General features: G+C 42.1%; 2 protein-coding genes across 4 annotated transcripts in view; one reads left to right on the forward strand and one right to left on the reverse strand.

Moving 5' to 3' along the window:
- The window catches only part of CPT2 (Carnitine palmitoyltransferase 2), a 17,174-nt gene extending 6,710 nt beyond the window's left edge, over nucleotides 1–10,464 (reverse strand). The window contains exons 1-7 of one of the 3 annotated variants that reach the window (XM_075696971.1): nucleotides 10,370–10,464; nucleotides 9,987–10,175; nucleotides 9,307–9,518; nucleotides 8,340–8,399; nucleotides 7,317–7,420; nucleotides 6,137–6,270; nucleotides 3,418–3,623 (exon numbers count right to left, since the gene is read on the reverse strand). In XM_075696971.1, the coding sequence (XP_075553086.1) occupies nucleotides 3,418–3,623; nucleotides 6,137–6,270; nucleotides 7,317–7,420; nucleotides 8,340–8,399; nucleotides 9,307–9,518; nucleotides 9,987–10,168 (898 nt within the window). In that variant the 5' untranslated portion in view covers nucleotides 10,169–10,175; nucleotides 10,370–10,464. Of the gene's footprint in view, nucleotides 1–3,417; nucleotides 3,624–6,136; nucleotides 6,271–7,316; nucleotides 7,421–8,339; nucleotides 8,400–9,306; nucleotides 9,519–9,986; nucleotides 10,176–10,281 lie in introns of all 3 variants that reach the window. The other 2 variants (XM_075696970.1, XM_075696972.1) reach the window with 2 other exon arrangements.
- Nucleotides 10,465–10,540: 76 nt separating this feature from the next.
- LOC142585886 (midasin) overlaps nucleotides 10,541–16,776 on the forward strand; it is a 344,435-nt gene continuing 338,199 nt past the window's right edge. The window contains exon 1 of the mRNA XM_075696967.1: nucleotides 10,541–10,822. Within this exon, the coding sequence (XP_075553082.1) occupies nucleotides 10,694–10,822 (129 nt within the window). The 5' untranslated portion in view covers nucleotides 10,541–10,693. The remainder of the gene's footprint in view (nucleotides 10,823–16,776) is intronic.

Genomic DNA, 16,776 nt, shown 5'->3' on the forward strand with positions numbered 1-16,776 from the left:
ATTTCAAATGCAATAAATAGGGTGGCACATTTCAAATGCGGTGGCGTAGAGGTAGAACACCCGCCTCGCGTGCAAGAGGTCCGTGGTTCGAATCCCGGTGCCGGCAATTTTCCACCGGATAAAAAAAAAAAAAAATCCGCGTGTTGATAAAATTGCACAAACAGGCCTGGAGTGTGGCCTGATCCCGGTGACCAGAACCGGTAACGCACTCCCTCACCAGAGCAGGATTGGCCACCCTGGTGCAGTACTTGGCCACAACCTCCTATGAACACAACAATCAAACCCCGGCCCTCAGTCCCCAGCAGCTGCGAAGCAACTGACCACGGCGGCGGTCAGACCTGCGACGCAGCAGAGGGTGCTAAGAATCACTGGCTCCGGACAGGCCGCCATTGGAATATGAACCTGGCAACGTTTAACGCTAGAACGTTATCTAGTGAGGCGAGTCTAGCAGTGCTATTGCAGGAATTAGAGGGCAGTAAATGGGATATAATAGGGCTCAGTGAAGTTAGGAGGCCAAAAGAAGCATATACAGTGCTAAATAGCGGGCACGTCCTGTGCTACCGGGGCTTAGCGGATAGAAGAGAACTAGGAGTCGGATTCCTGGTTAATAAGAATATAGCTGGTAACATACAGGAATTCTATAGCATTAACGAGAGGGTGGCAGGTCTTGTTGTGAAACTTAATAAGAGGTACAAAATGAAGATTGTACAGGTCTACGCCCCTACATCCAGTCATGATGACCAGGAAGTCGAAAGCTTCTATGAAGACGTGGAATCGGCGGTGGGTAGAGTGAAAACTAAATACACTATACTAATGGGCGACTTTAATGCCAAGGTAGGCAAGAAGCAGGCTGGAGACAAGGCAGTGGGGGAATATGGCATAGGCACTAGGAAGAGCAGGGGAGAGTTATTAGTAGAGTTTGCGGAACAGAATAATATGAGGATAATGAATACCTTCTTCCGCAAGCGGGATAGCCGAAAGTGGACGTGGAGGAGCCCGAACAGCGAGACTAGAAATGAAATAGACTTCATACTCTGCGCTAACCCTGGTATCATACAAGATGTGGACGTGCTCGGCAAGGTGCGCTGCAGTGACCACAGGATGGTAAGAACTCGAATTAGCCTAGACCTGAGGAGGGAACGGAAGAAACTGGTACATAAGAAGCCGATCAATGAGTTAGCGGTAAGAGGGAAAATAGAGGAATTCCAGATCAAGCTACAGAACAGGTATTCAGCTTTAACTCAGGAAGAGGACCTTAGTGTTGAAGCAATGAACGACAATCTTGTGGGCATCATTAAGGAGTGTGCAATGGAAGTCGGTGGAAACTCCGTTAGGCAGGATACCAGCAAACTATCCCAGGAGACGAAAGATCTGATCAAGAAACGCCAATGTATGAAAGCATCTAACCCTACAGCTAGAATAGAACTGGCAGAACTTTCGAAGTTAATCAACAAGCGTAAGACAGCTGACATAAGGAAGTATAATATGGATAGAATTGAACATGCTCTCAGGAACGGAGGAAGCCTAAAAACAGTGAAGAAGAAACTAGGAATTAGCAAGAATCAGATGTATGCGTTAAGAGACAAAGCCGGCAATATCATTACTAATATGGATGAGATAGTTCACGTGGCTGAGGAGTTCTATAGAGATTTATACAGTACCAGTGGCACCCACGACGATAATGGAAGAGAAAATAGTCTAGAGGAATTCGAAATCCCGAAGGTAACGCCGGAAGAAGTAAAGAAAGCCTTAGGAGATATGCAAAGGGGGAAGGCAGCTGGGGAGGATCAGGTAACAGCAGATTTGTTGAAGGATGGTGGACAGATTGTTCTAGAGAAACTGGCCACCCTGTATACGCAATGCCTCATGACCTCGAGCGTACCGGAATCTTGGAAGAACGCTAACATAATCCTAATCCATAAGAAAGGGGACGCCAAAGACTTGAAAAATTATAGACCGATCAGCTTACTGTCTGTTGCCTACAAAGTATTTACTAAGGTAATTGCAAATAGAATCAGGAACACCTTAGACTTCTGTCAACCAAAGGACCAGGCAGGATTCCGTAAAGGCTACTCAACAATAGACCATATTCACACTATCAATCAAGTGATAGAGAAATGTGCAGAATATAAGCAACCGTTATATATAGCTTTCATTGATTACGAGAAAGCGTTTGATTCAGTCGAAACCTCAGCAGTCATGGAGGCATTACGGAATCAGGGTGTAGATGAGCCATATGTAAAAATACTGGAAGATATCTATAGCGGCTCCACAGCCACCGTAGTCCTCCATAAAGCAAGCAACAAAATCCCAATAAAGAAAGGCGTCAGGCAGGGAGATACGATATCTCCAATGCTATTCACAGCGTGTTTACAGGAGGTATTCAGAGACCTGGATTGGGAAGAATTGGGGATAAAAGTTAATGGAGAATACCTTAGTAACCTGCGATTCGCTGATGATATTGCCTTGCTTAGTAACTCAGGGGACCAATTACAATGCATGCTCACTGACCTGGAGAGGCAAAGCAGAAGAGTGGGTCTAAAAATTAATATGCAGAAAACTAAAGTAATGCTTAACAGTCTCGGGAGAGAACAGCAATTTACAATAGGCAGCGAGGCACTGGAAGTCGTAAGGGAATACATTTACTTAGGGCAGGTAGTGACGGCGGATCCGGATCATGAGACGGAAATAATCAGAAGAATAAGAATGGGCTGGAGTGCGTTTGGCAGGCATTCCCAAATCATGAACAGCAGGTTGCCGTTATCCCTCAAGAGAAAAGTATATAATAGCTGTGTCTTACCAGTACTCACCTACGGGGCAGAAACCTGGAGGCTTACGAAAAGGGTTCTACTCAAATTGAGGACGACACAACGAGCTATGGAAAGAAGAATGATCGGTGTAACGTTAAGGGATAAGAAAAGAGCAGATTGGGTGAGGGAACAAACGCGAGTTAATGACATCTTAGTTGAAATCAAGAAAAAGAAATGGGCATGGGCAGGACATGTAATGAGGAGGGAAGATAACCGATGGTCATTAAGGGTTACGGACTGGATCCCAAGGGAAGGGAAGCGTAGCAGGGGGCGGCAGAAAGTTAGGTGGGCGGATGAGATTAAGAAGTTTGCAGGGACGGCATGGCCACAATTAGTACATGACCGGGGTTGTTGGAGAAATATGGGAGAGGCCTTTGCCCTGCAGTGGGCGTAACCAGGCTGATGATGATGATGATGATATATACTTGCTAAAATTTAATTAGCACTTCTTTTTTTTTCATTGAAGCAGCAAACATTTTAATGATGCTAAGAAAGCTTAGTGTTAGCAGTGCATTGTTATGCGTGACATTGTGTAAGTGGGCCACACTGTTGCCAGTTCCACAGAATGTGTTTTTTACTGGCCTATGCAAAACTGTAATGTACTCACCTTTGTCATCTAAAACCTGAAGGGCATAAAAGTGGCCATTGCGAATAACTAGAATGTGCTTGGAGTCTGAAAACGCCTCAATGTTGTCACGTCCAATCAGTGGTATCCGTGTGCTTGCAAAGAGGTTGCGAAACTGGCTCATGTCGAGAGGGTAAGCCTTCCACAGCAAAGCACTTGCGTACCATGCCATAGCTTCTGGCAGCATCCTGCAAGCACATTAGTGATAAATAAATGAACTGTGAGCTCTTTAAAATCCTTTTTTATAACAATGATTCTGTAAGCACACTTCTCAAGAACCAAGTGTGACAAGCATTGCCAAGTATCAGTTATCAGTAACTGCTCTGCTCATAGCGACAGTTTAAGTACTGACTGTAAACTACCTTTCCTGTTTTCTCTTAAATATATCCCTTTGCTCCCATTAGTGACATCTCTGAAAAATTCACAGGAGTAATAACATAGGTGGGACACATCATTATTGCTATTAACCTTAAGCTAGGATGGTGCATTAAAATTCCACAATGGCAAATAGATTTATCAAAAGTAGAGGCTTGAAGATGACAGAGCTGAAAGACTGGTGGTGACACAACCTTAAAATTTGTGTGTGGGCTCCCCATGACACCCCAGATGGTGAGAAATGTCTGGCTGAGGCCACTTGTGTCTGTTTATGATTTTTAAAAAATCCCCAGGGTTCCAAAGAAATTCTTACATATGTGTGCAACCTTTCAGGAAAGACATCAAATACTGTGTGAGAAGTTAATGTTTGCCTCACAAACACTTAGTGCTCACAGGGTGTTACTTATCGTGGTGTAAATTTTGCATATTACCTGCAATTGGCAAGGATTCTGCATTAGGGGTGCGATCAGAGATCGCTGTTCAAAATGTGCATTCAGTTTGCGTTCAGTTTCGCCTCATGCGATTGGCCTCAGCTGCACTGAGTCATCAGCCACCCATCGGCCGCCTGGCTGCTTACGGGCGGCTGACAACTTGGCGCAACATATCGCGTGAAGTGAAACTGAACACAAACTGAACGCACACCTTGAATAACAATCTCCAATTGCGCCCCAGTTATCCAGTCCTCCCTTTTGCGCTGCCCTGGGCTGCACACTTCCTTTCAGCATTTATTTACTTATTTTCATATTCTCAGGGCCCTAAGGCATTACAGAGAGCAGTGGAGTTACAAAATATCAGCAACAGCATTTTTCAAGGTGGTGGTATCATTGTTGGTAGCAATAGAAGAAGGAAGGTAGTTCCATTCACTGCTAGTTCAAGGGTTGGCATACTCAGTGTGGTGAGCATCTGAAGCTATCATACAGCACACCACCACTCCATTCCACGTGTGCTGTGCTCTTTTTTCTGAGCTGCTGGTGTCCTACATTACCCCACTACATTGTGCTGTCACTCAAGCAACTGTGTGCCATTCTATTCTGAGTGATGTCACATTCTCCCCGCATGCTGTGTCCACTCCAAGGCCCACCAGCAGGTACCATGCTGCAATTTATGATTCCTGTACTTAATTATTTATTTCTTTCCGATCGTATGAAGAAATTTTACGAGATGTACAGTGGCTCAACTAGATGCATGCAAAGTTTCAGTCTGATATCTTTATTCCCTCCATTTGGATTGATTATTTACAAATCGCAAACACACCTGGGCTTCTTCGCTAGGCAATTTGTTAAAGTCAGTAATTATTTGCGTTGATTTTGGTCATCCCAGTGCATTTCAGAAAGCACATTGAATCTATCCACACTAGGCACTACAAATTTGCAATGTTTCAGGTGCTACAACAATGCCTGTCTGCAGCAACTCTTTGGAAACTTTTTAACAAGTTGTGCAGGCTCTGGTCACACGCACAGCATGGATGTAAAGGCAAAAAATACAGTTTGGAACTAGCATTAACTGCTGAAGCAGTAAAAACACTCGTCATGCACACTGTGATAAATGATTTTCTAGAGTAATAATTGACTGTATTTTGCAAAATTAATGAAGACAGACTTTTGGAAAACACTTTAGGAGCATAAACTGATTTCGTGTTGCTGTTGAGCGTTTCTTTAAAAATAACACTTTAGCAGAACACAAGAAATAAGTGCCATTGCTACACTCTAAACTTCAACTACTGACTTTGTAGAAAAAGTATTATGCTATTAGGGCACATCCAGAAGTAGAAACTGAAAAGATGCTAATAGCTCCAAGATAGCAAAAGGACAACAGCAGCTGATCAGTCTCTCTTAAATTATTTGTTTCATAACATAAAACTGTACACCCAACCACAAGCACCATGCAATGATAAAATTCTAAAAATTATGCACCTTTGAAAGTGTAATTATGCCACACAACAATAACTTTCATCAATCATGTGTTCATCTATCTCCTTTTAACATTTTGTACCCGGTATTTTCCTGTTGGGAATGCCACCAGGCTCTGGATGTGCATGGTGTTCCTGAAAGAAAAGTGCCGGATGTGCATTGATAGAAAAAGTAAATACAGAAGAGGAGAAAAAAACTGGGCCCGTTGGTACGGTTTCATGGTTAAGACTAATAGTGCAGCGAAGACAAGGAGGAAGACAAACAACACGGCAGAAGTGCTGACTATCAACTAGAAATTTATTGTGTTGCTCGGGTGGCCGGCACTGTAGAAAAGATTTTGTTGTGTGGCTAAATTACAACCTAAAGTATTGCTGTTTTTAAGAGCGTACTAATATCCTAGATGAAGAAAGCATTACTTGATGGTACGCCTGTATGTCTGCGTGTCGCTCTTTTTGGCATTGAGATGATACACCATGGGTTCCAGCTGATTGTTTTGTAGGGACCGCAAGAAGCGCAGAGAAGAGATCACCATGTTGCACGCACGAACAGTCTGCAAGGTATCATGCAGTAAATTCATCTGTTACATGAGCACATCCATTTGTATGAAGTATGAGTCCAGCCAACCTAAAGATTTTCCTGTTTAAGTTGCACTGCACAGATAAAAATGGTATAATCCCTATGCCAGGAGTGGCAAAACAGTGGCCGAGGAACCACATACTCCAAGTGTGGGTTTCACTTAGCTACAGGATCAGTAAATCCCCCTACCCCTCTTCCCTTGCAGTCTTTACCCTTCTGAATATGCATCCCAAACTAAGCATGTAGTAGCTGCATGAAGGAATATAAATTAAAATGTGGAGTTGAGCCAGCAATACCATGACATGCAACACATGATTAGTAACAAAATGGTTGTTTTTGTAGCTTTAAGGTTGAAGGTACAGAATTTACTTCCTAGACACTGTTCTCTGCATAGCAGTCAACATGCTGATGTACTGCAAAACACCACTAAAAGCTACTTATGGTACAAATTATATTAAAATGAAACCTATATATGTAGCGCTGCTGTATGTAGGGCATATTTGTATTCAAACTTGGATAACATTTTAGCGCTGGCGAACAAGGTGAGCGCAGAGGGGAGGCAGTTAGCACGAGGTTTATGTTAAGCAAAATGTTTTCTATTCACAATACACATTATTCCAGGCTTGAAGTATTATGAAATTACTGGGTGGCTGTAAAATTACACAAAAGTAAGATTATTAAGTCATGAGCAACTTCAATATTTCTAGAGATAAGAGGAAAAGAAAAAGTCCAGACAGGAAACTGTGTGGCAAAGTGGAACTAAGGACAAGCTTTGTTATACACAGTTTAATTTTCTAACTGTGCTGCCTGAAAAATAAGCAGCAAGTCATGTTGCTTGTGCAAATGAAATGTGGAGACATCAGTTATTCATTTTTGCTGGTGCTCAGACGTATTAACTTTCAGAAATAAATTAAAGTGGCTATGCTGGTGCTAGCCAAAAAAAAAAAGAAAAAAAAAAAGAAAAAAGAAGAACAGCTCAAGAAAGGGCTGATAATTTTGACAACAGGAAGTGCACTTTACCTGATCCATATATGCAGGCCGCATATCATCTTTCCATGCCAAAAAAGGATTGAAGTTGAGTGGAAGAGGTTTTCGAGAAGTCAGGTACATGTCAAACCAAGGACCTGAGAAGGAAACAGTGGCGACATTGTATACTAGAAATCAAGATTTCATAAAAATTGGGTTGTTCTACTAATACACACTAATACAGGTTATATCCTCTTCTATTATAAATTATGACTGACTGTCAATGAATTAATTGAAGTTGCATAATTTGGTACCCAGACCCCACAGACTCCACTGAAAGAAGGTCAAAGTGGTAATGGTAGGATGATCCGTTGTGCACTATCCAGTGAGTTTTTTAAATACAGAATAATTAATCAGTATAATGTACCATTTGTCTTGCAACAATTTTTAAAGAAAGATTTGAATCCCCTTTTCAAAGCACATGTACAAGTTAGTTATTGGCTGCAGACATAATGCAGGAGAATAAAACTATTCCTTATAACCAGTGTTGACAGAATGTGACAAGGTGAACACACCGTCAAACATGTTAGTGTCTTCAGTAGAGTGTTTGTGTGTGTGTGACAATAATCTGCACACAGAAGTGAAATGGAGTGACGTCAGGTAACCAGAGTGTTCAATTGACTTGTAGCTATATCTCCATGGTTTTCTCACTGTCACTAATGTGCAGAATTGGCAAAAGCAAGTTGCATACACAAATGAGTACACTGCGACTCATGGCGATACCAAACCATGTGCAAGAGGCATGGGCTGTGCCAGAGAGGGAAGTGAAGCATGCAAGAAAGCTATTTTCAACAGAAGTAACAAAACCTCAGCACAAAGACTACATGCACTCCAAGGCTGGCCTATTCAAGAATGAAAACAGCACGCTACTTTCATTGCGCTGTTTTCATTCTTGACACTATGTACCAACTAGCCCAAAAGAAAACTCTCCTGAACTATTGCTTGTCCATGCTGACTATGGCTTTTTGATATGCTGTGTACTGTAATTAATGCTACCACCATAAGCTGTTCACATACCTGAAATGTAGCTGGTGTGCTTGTTGGCCTTGTCCTTCTTTCTCAGCAGGAGGTCCAGTTCTAATAAAAGCAATCACAAGTGCTTATTTATGAGGCTTGTGTCTTGTCAAGAAATAAGTTTTAAACTTCTGACCAGTAACAGCCAGCAACAAGAGGAAGTTTACACCACAAGATGAACAAAGGTACAGAAAAATCCAGAGGCAATAACCAGTGTTACAGGGTTGAAAAATTCCTGCAAGGAAATTTCACATGTAACTGTATTAACAAATGTTTGCAGTTGCAGCGGAAGTGTAATGTAGGAATTGTTAATGCAACTTATATGAAAGAGTTGGTATTAAAATAGTTAAAGTAATTAATGGCCTGAGCACATAAAGCAGGTTATATGGCAACGAAAGTCCGCTTCAACACTATTCTGTAAAATTTTTTTCTTGCATTATTTGCAGAAAGGCATAATGAGAGAAATAAATAAAGCTTACAGGCACACCTTATGCAGATACTGCAGGTATGACTTATAACCGCCACATGAACATTGTTGGGGTGCGCTTGGTTGATGCAGGTGTAACTTTCAAGTTTACTTAACTTCAATACTGTTATACGACATGGACACTTTCAAGAACCATTTATTTCGTGGGTCCCAGCAGCTCCCTACTGTGTGCTTGAACAAAAGAATCAATTAGGAACATGGATTTCAATGGTCACTGAAAACGAGTGTGACTGCACTATTATGCTCACATGTGCTTCGTGCTTTGATCACGCTGGAAGTTACTATGTAGATTGAGCACAGTGAGTGTCTGTGTGACACTGGTGTCATAAAATCTGTCGTCCAGAAGCTGTTTTACTCATAACTGATGAAACTTGTGTTCAGTAAAAATTGTGTGTTCGAAATTCGCTAGCTTGCAATGTATTCTAATTAATTTTAATATGAGAAAGACCTTGCAAATGAGAGCATAGATTATGTCAATCTTACCTGCACCTTCATTATCCTTGAAGGCATAAACAAGAGCTCGTGTCTTCTCCAGTTCTTCTGAAGTAACCAGAGGCTCCAAAGCATGCAGGTAACGCTCGCAAGTTTTTTCCAATTTTGGAATAGGCAGTCGTGGAAGGCTCTTCTGAAAATGCATGGTGGGCAAGACACTCCGTTCCAGGAACTGGTACTCTGCTGAAGTGGTGTCTACTGACCTGAAACCACAACGAGCACTGAATCGTTGAGCAAAACTGTAATCTATTAGTGAAGGAACATAAACACAATCATATAGCTTAGTTTATTCCTTACTTAGAAAGCAAACCTGCAGGCAAATGTAGATTGGACTGCAAGCAGGGAAACAAACATATGCACACTATTTATGTCATATTTATATAAAATGGCTTGTGTAAAGTTTAACTTAAAAGACATAACGCGTACACACTTGTCTAGCTGTCTTTGATAGAAATGGCTTCAGCTAGCTTGAGTAAAGAATTAATTAGGCCAAAAATAGAGCACACACACACACACACACACACACACACACACACACATATATATATATATATATATATATAGTTTTGTCGGCCTTTTATCTTACGTACATTGAAAACAGCAAATTTGATTGCTGTGAACTTTCAATACTTTCAATATAATGACCTTAAAGGAAAGATTGATTGACCTACCCAGGCGTACTGCTAGAAGACAAGCGTTGCTGCGACGTGGACAACAGTCGCATCTTTACTTGCAAGCACGAACAGGCTGGCAGCACGGTTTTCTTAAGAAATGGCAAGTACCGTGCTTCGCACATGCGACTGCAGGCGTCGGAAGCTCTTCGGTACTGACATGCTCGTTGCATTGCTGCCATGGTTCACCTGCAGGTTTACCCAGTCTTATAGTGCAAGGTGCAAAGACGTTTGCCCTGTTCAGGCAAACGCTACAATCCACCAGGCAGACTATATTGCGCGGAAACTTCCTCACCCCGCAACGCGGACTCGATTAGCTCCGAGCTAGGAGTCTACACGTCTACACCCTCTATACTGTCAAGACACGGTTGCTTGCACCTTGCCTGTTTGTTAAACACCGGCACCGCCGCACCTTGTTGATTTCGCCATTTCGCCCGGGCGTCTTGGTTGGTTCCGTCAGTTTCGCTAGGTCACTCTAGTTTCGTTTTTAGCGGATCTGGATCCGCCTGCTGGGGATTCGAAAAATGACAATACTGGTGAAGCCATGCCGAGCCAAGCCAAACATGCTCAACCATGCGCTCAAAACGATGCGCAAAACGCATGCTCGTAAGGCGCAAACCGAAGAACACGTGTGTGGTGAAACTTTTGGAAAGCAAAATGCGCACATTGTGAATGAACGTAGTGGTATACGTGACTGAGCAAGTGATATGGCCAACAGATTTAAGGACACGAGTGGCTGCGTCCTTTCTAATTATGACTTGACGTGTGCAATCTCTATTCTATGTGAGCGCATCGGCAAACCGTGCCGGGGGCTCAATCAATGGCTTTGTAAAGAGGTGAGTGCTCTTGCTGCCTTGAATTGCTCACGACTCTGTGAAAGGAAAGCAAAAACAAAACAGTCTGATAGCTGGGAATGTTACCCGTACCTTGGTATTGCACGCGCGTTTACCCCCTTTTTACGCGTTGGAAATTCTTGTCAGAACAGATCAACTGTTTTGAAATTCCACTCAAGTAAAAAAAAAAAAAAAAGATATCCGACAGAACTTATCTTGCGATGACTGTCGACGTAACGCGATTAGCCTTCAAGCAATGTAGCGACACACCGTTTTGCTGAAGGCACCTTTATTTACAATCTGTATGGTAAATCTGAGATTTCCGTTGCTGCAATTATATGCGACATAACACTGCCTGCGGTATCGGCTCACTTTGCTATGACACGTACTCGTTCCTGGGACTCGCTTACCAGGGTGGCCCATGACCCTGTTGACGATGGCGTAACGACGATTGTATGACGAAGCTGGATTGATGACGATGGCCTCACTACGATATCATGACAGCGCGCGCTTGACGACAGCATGCATATTACGACGAAACTACGAAAGCGGTATGGCGACATTTGAATTATGACGGCGATAGCATGACAACGGCGGCATCATGATGATTGAATGACGACAGCATGATTCCAATGAAATGACAATAAAACAGTGAAATGACAAGGAAGGAATTATGTGGATGGAAAGATGAAGGCAGTATGACAACAATGGAATGCCGTTTCTGAAATGAAGATAGTGCGAAAACAGCGTGAAAACGACTGTATGATGATCATGATGGCATGGCAACGATGGCGTGACAAGAATGGCATGATGACTATGAAACGACAACAACGGAATCATGACAATAGTAGGGCAACGAATGCATGATGAGGACGTCAATGGCACAACAATGGCAACATGATCATGATTGAATGACGACAGCACGATGACGGGATGGTCCAAGTTAGTTGAAAACTTCAGTCATTGCATCAGCATAAGAGGCTAGAAAGATAGGCTCAAAGTGACTGAATGAGGCAAAGAATGCTAATCACATTAAAGGAAACCAAGGTCCTTGCGACTGTGCTGACTGATTTGGCCAAGCAAATTGGCATTTGCTCTGCGGTTGAAAGCAAGCGCACATGTTGCTTATATACTAGAATGCATTCGTGTTCATCATCAGTTTTACTTGCTCTTGTGAAAAGAAAGTATTGATCGTGTGCTACAACTGAGTGGGGATATCATGCCGGAAGCTGCTGTGGTCTGGAAACTTCTTGCCTTGTGAAACTAGAGGTTCTTAGGGATCTTGTATGAGTTATGAGTTGGAGCTAAGTGTAAGTATGTGCAGGGAAACCTTATCACGAAGCTCGAGCAGCTGTTGTTACCATTTGTTGCCTATAATGGTATGTTTCTCCTGATAAAGGTTGGTGCATTACACGAACTGGACTGTCTTATCCCAGTCTGAACATGCAAATGCTGTGCAAATTTCCACACCTAGTAGAAAAGTCAGAATTGTTTGATTTAGGGCAATAACATGAAAAAATCTGACAGAACCCATCTCGAGATGAATACCAACGTTAATGTGACTGGCATTGAATTAATGTTCTGACACACTGTATTGCCACTGCTGAAACACTTTGTGTATTCGAGGTGTGTAGTCAGCTAGGCTCCTCTCTAGTGCCTCTCTCTGGACATGCTGTGCCACCGTAGTGAGGTCCCCGCATGGCGCATGTGTGAATATATATTCAGACAAGATCGTCTAAATATTTCTGCGCCCAGCACCGGAGAAATTTAATATTCTTTTTTTGTCATTTAAGAGCAGCACATAACTAGTTGCACGTACCCAGTGACCCAAGTTGGCATGAAACAGGTTTATTGAAGAGAGCGGCACATACCCAATTGTACATGCACAGTGACCCAAATTGCGGTCAAGGAAATTCATTGAAGTGTAGCACATAAATAGTTTCACATGCTTAGTGACCCAAGTTGGAATGAAGGGGGTTCATTGATAAGTAGTGGCACATGGGCAGTAACACAAGTTGGCATTAATAGGTTAACTGTTGACTGGCACACACCTAATGTTACATACCCAGTGACCCAAGTTGGCCCAGCTATTGGTTTCGAACTGGGTTCCCTCAGCACGTCAGCCCAATGCTCTAACCATTAGACCATGTGGATTACCAGAGACCCATGTTAGTGGGAAAACGGTTAGAGAGACAGAAAATTGTGGCAGAACTCACGATAAATCTTGCTGTTAATGTGATTAGCAATGCAGTGATACACCATATTGCCACCGCAGAGACGCATCATATATGATGCTTGTATTGGGCTTCTTTCTCGCACTTCCCTCTGGACACACTGCATCATTCTGTGGTGATCTATTCTGTTCCTAAAAAAGCTGCCAGAAAGGTGTATGCGTACACTAGAGCAAATTATGATGCAATTAATTCGGCATTTGAAACCTATTTTCCCACTTTTGATACACTAGCAGCCGAACTGAATACTGAACAGTTATGGAACGTGTTTAAAGAAAAACTATTTGATCTGCGTGAAACTTTCGTTCCCATTCGAATCTTGTTTACTAAACGCACTAGAGATAAACCATGGTTTAACACTCTGCTGCGTACTCTACTGCGACGTATAAGGCGAATGTACAGGAAATGTAAAAAAAATAATTTTGTGGAAAACAAGTGTGAACTGAAAAGAATGAAACTTAACTTTCAAAGTCTAACTAAAGTAGCTAAGAATTCTTACTTCTCGAGTCTTGGTAAGAAGCTAGTGGAGGACTCGAAACAGTTTTGGAAATGCATTCGTCTCAATGGTAAAGAAAATACATCTATTCCTCCTCTAAAATATTCTCAAACAATCGTTGACGATGATGCGTCTAAGGCAGCCATCTTTAGCAACTATTTTTCGTTCGTGTTTAGTCCAAGTTTTGCACGCGTTGTTAACATGGTTTCTCCAACTGAGGCAGAAGTGATGCCCGAGGTCACTTTTAGTGTGCCTGGTATTCGAAAATTGTTAGAAAATCTCAAACCAGCTAAAGCGTGTGGCCCAGATGATATACCAGCAGCGGTAATAAGGAACTGTTCGGCAACGTTATCGTTGTACTTTCACCGTCTATTTCAGAAGCGCTTAGTTGAGAAAGCACTACCTTGTGATTGGAAGTTAGCACGTGTTACACCTGTTCATAAGAATGGGCCAAGAAATGACGTTGAGAACTACAGGCCGGTGTCGTTAACTAGTATACCATGTAAAATATTTGAACATGTCCTTTATATTTATATAATGACACATTTGGTTAAACATAATCTTCTGCATTCTAGTCAACACGGTTTTCGGCAAGGTTTTTCTTGCTCATCACAGCTTGTTGAGTTCACGCATGAATTGGCTCTAGCAATAGATAAGTGTAAAGTAGTTGACTGTATTTTCTTGGACTTCAAAAAAGCGTTCGATGTTGTTCCCCATGACCTTCTTATTAATAAATTACGGGGCTATAAACTGAATGAATCAGTTATTGCATGGACAGCCGAGTATCTCTCTCTAAGACAGCAGTCGATAGTTCTCAACGGTTGTTCCTCCGGATATGTTCCCGTGACCTCAGAAGTTCCTCAGGGCTCAGTTCTGGGCCCTCTTTTGTTTCTGATGTATATAAATGATATTACTATTGGCCTCAAATCTTCGTTCAGAATGTTCGCGGATGACTGTGTATTTTACAGGATTATAGAGAGTGAACATGATTCAGAATACCTGCAGCACGATTTGAATGTAATATCATCCTGGTGTGCCCATTCAGAAATGTCGTTGAATGTTAAAAAGTGTGTTCACGTCACCTTTACGAAGAAACGTTCATACCAGTTGAATACGTATACCATAAATAGCGCTACTTTAAGCACGGCCAGGGAATATAAATATCTAGGAGTTTATTTAACGAGTGATTTGAGGTGGACTAAGCACGTTCACCACATCAAAGTAAAGGCTGCACGTGTTTTGGGTTTCTTAAGACGAAATTTCAGCGAACTTCCATTTAATTTAAAAGAACAGCTGTATTTCACTCATGTGCGCTCATTGTTGGAGTACACATGCGTTTGCTGGGATCCGTATACCAAAGAGCTGGCCAATACGCTTGAAAAAATACAGAATAGGGCAGTGCGATTCGTTCTAGGTAATTGGGATCGTCAACTTAGCATGAGAGAAAGCAAACATAAACTTAAATGGGAAGAATTGAAAGATTGTAGACGAAATCTCAGGTTGAAATTTTTCCATAATATCTACCATTCTAAAACTGGAATCAATAAGGAGAAGTACATTCAAGAGCCGTCCTATATATCCCAAAGAAGGGACCACAGTCTCAAAGTAAATGAATTTTCCTTTAAAGGTGACGGCTTCCGCTATTCATTTTTTGTTAGATGTATAAGAGAGTGGAATGATCTTTCGCCTATGATTGTATCCAATGTGTCGAATGGTGCTTTTCACCGCGCTTTGTGTAATTAGTTTCTTTATTTGTCTCAAATATGATGCTTATTTTTATGTATCCCCCTGCTGTAATGCCTGCAAAGGCGAAGCAGGTGTCAAATAAATAAAAATAAATAAAATAAAATGATGCCACAAAGTCTGCACGTCGCGCTTGTATGAATATACATTCAGGCAAGTTTGTCTGATTATATATGATGGAGGGTTCGATTCCGCCTTACACTGGACAAATGTTAAATTAACTTTTTTTTCACCATTGAAGAGCAGCACGTGCTAGGTGGCACATAATTATCCATGTTCGTGTCAGAGGTTCATTGAAGAGCAGCACAAACTCAGTGGTGCACACCCATGACCCAAATTGGCATCAAAGTGGGTTGATTGAAGAGTAGCACATAACAAGGGGCACACACCCAGTCGCCCAAATTAATGTCGAAGGTGTTCATTGAATAGTGGTGCATACCCACCCAGGGGCACAGGTTGAAGTCGAGGAGGAGGTTCACTGAAGAGTGGCACGTACCTAGTGGCTCATGCCCAGAGACCCAAGTTGGCATCAAAGGGGTTCACTGAACAGTTTTATTTACCCAGTGAACCAAGCTGGTCTTATGATTGGTTTTGCACTCAGTTTCATCAGCACTGCAGCCCAATGTGTACTACCCATTAGACCATCGACTACCCACTCCCAGTGAACCAAGTTGCTGGCAAAACATTAGAGACAGATAGTTAGCCCCTGGATAGTGTGTGAAGTACAATAGGAAATATAAATGCATTAAAAATATGTTCTTTAACCAAAACACTAATGTGAAGGTGCATTAAACATTTGTGAGACCCTGCAGAATAATAAGGGCACCTCAAGCTACTACACACTACTTGAAAAATATTCTGGCGGAACCTATCTCACAGTGAATGTTGATGTTAATGTGATTAACATTGAAGCAATGTAACGACACATTGAATTGCCCATGCTGAAATGTATATGCAGCTAGGCTCCTTACTCGAACTTCCTACTACATGTGCTGCACCATCTAGCAGCACTCCTGTGAAGTTCACACATGTCGCGGGAAGAAATTTTAAAGGATCTTTTTTTTTGTCAATAAAGAGCGGCACATGCGCAATAACACATGCCCATTTACCCAAGTTGGTGTCGAAGAGGTTTATTGAAGAGCGGCAAATACCTATATGCACATACCCAGTGACCCAAGTTGGCGTGAGGTCCATGGAAGAGTGACACAGACCAAGTGGTAAATACCCATTGCTCCAAGTTGACATCAGAAGGTTAATTGAACAGTGCGAAATGCACTGTCAACAGTGTGAATGCACATTCACAGTGTGAAGTACCCAAACACACAAATTGGTCTGACAATTGCTTTCGAAACAAGTTCTCTCAGTACAGCAGCCCGATGCATTACCCATTAGACCATGGACTTCCAGTGACCCAAGTTAAATCCAGGGAAAACAGTTACAGACAGACAGACACACATAGTTAGCCCATGGAAAGTGTGTCAAGTACC

The sequence above is a fragment of the Dermacentor variabilis genome, chromosome 6 (assembly GCF_050947875.1).
Source record: "Dermacentor variabilis isolate Ectoservices chromosome 6, ASM5094787v1, whole genome shotgun sequence".
Taxonomy (NCBI): domain Eukaryota; kingdom Metazoa; phylum Arthropoda; class Arachnida; order Ixodida; family Ixodidae; genus Dermacentor; species Dermacentor variabilis.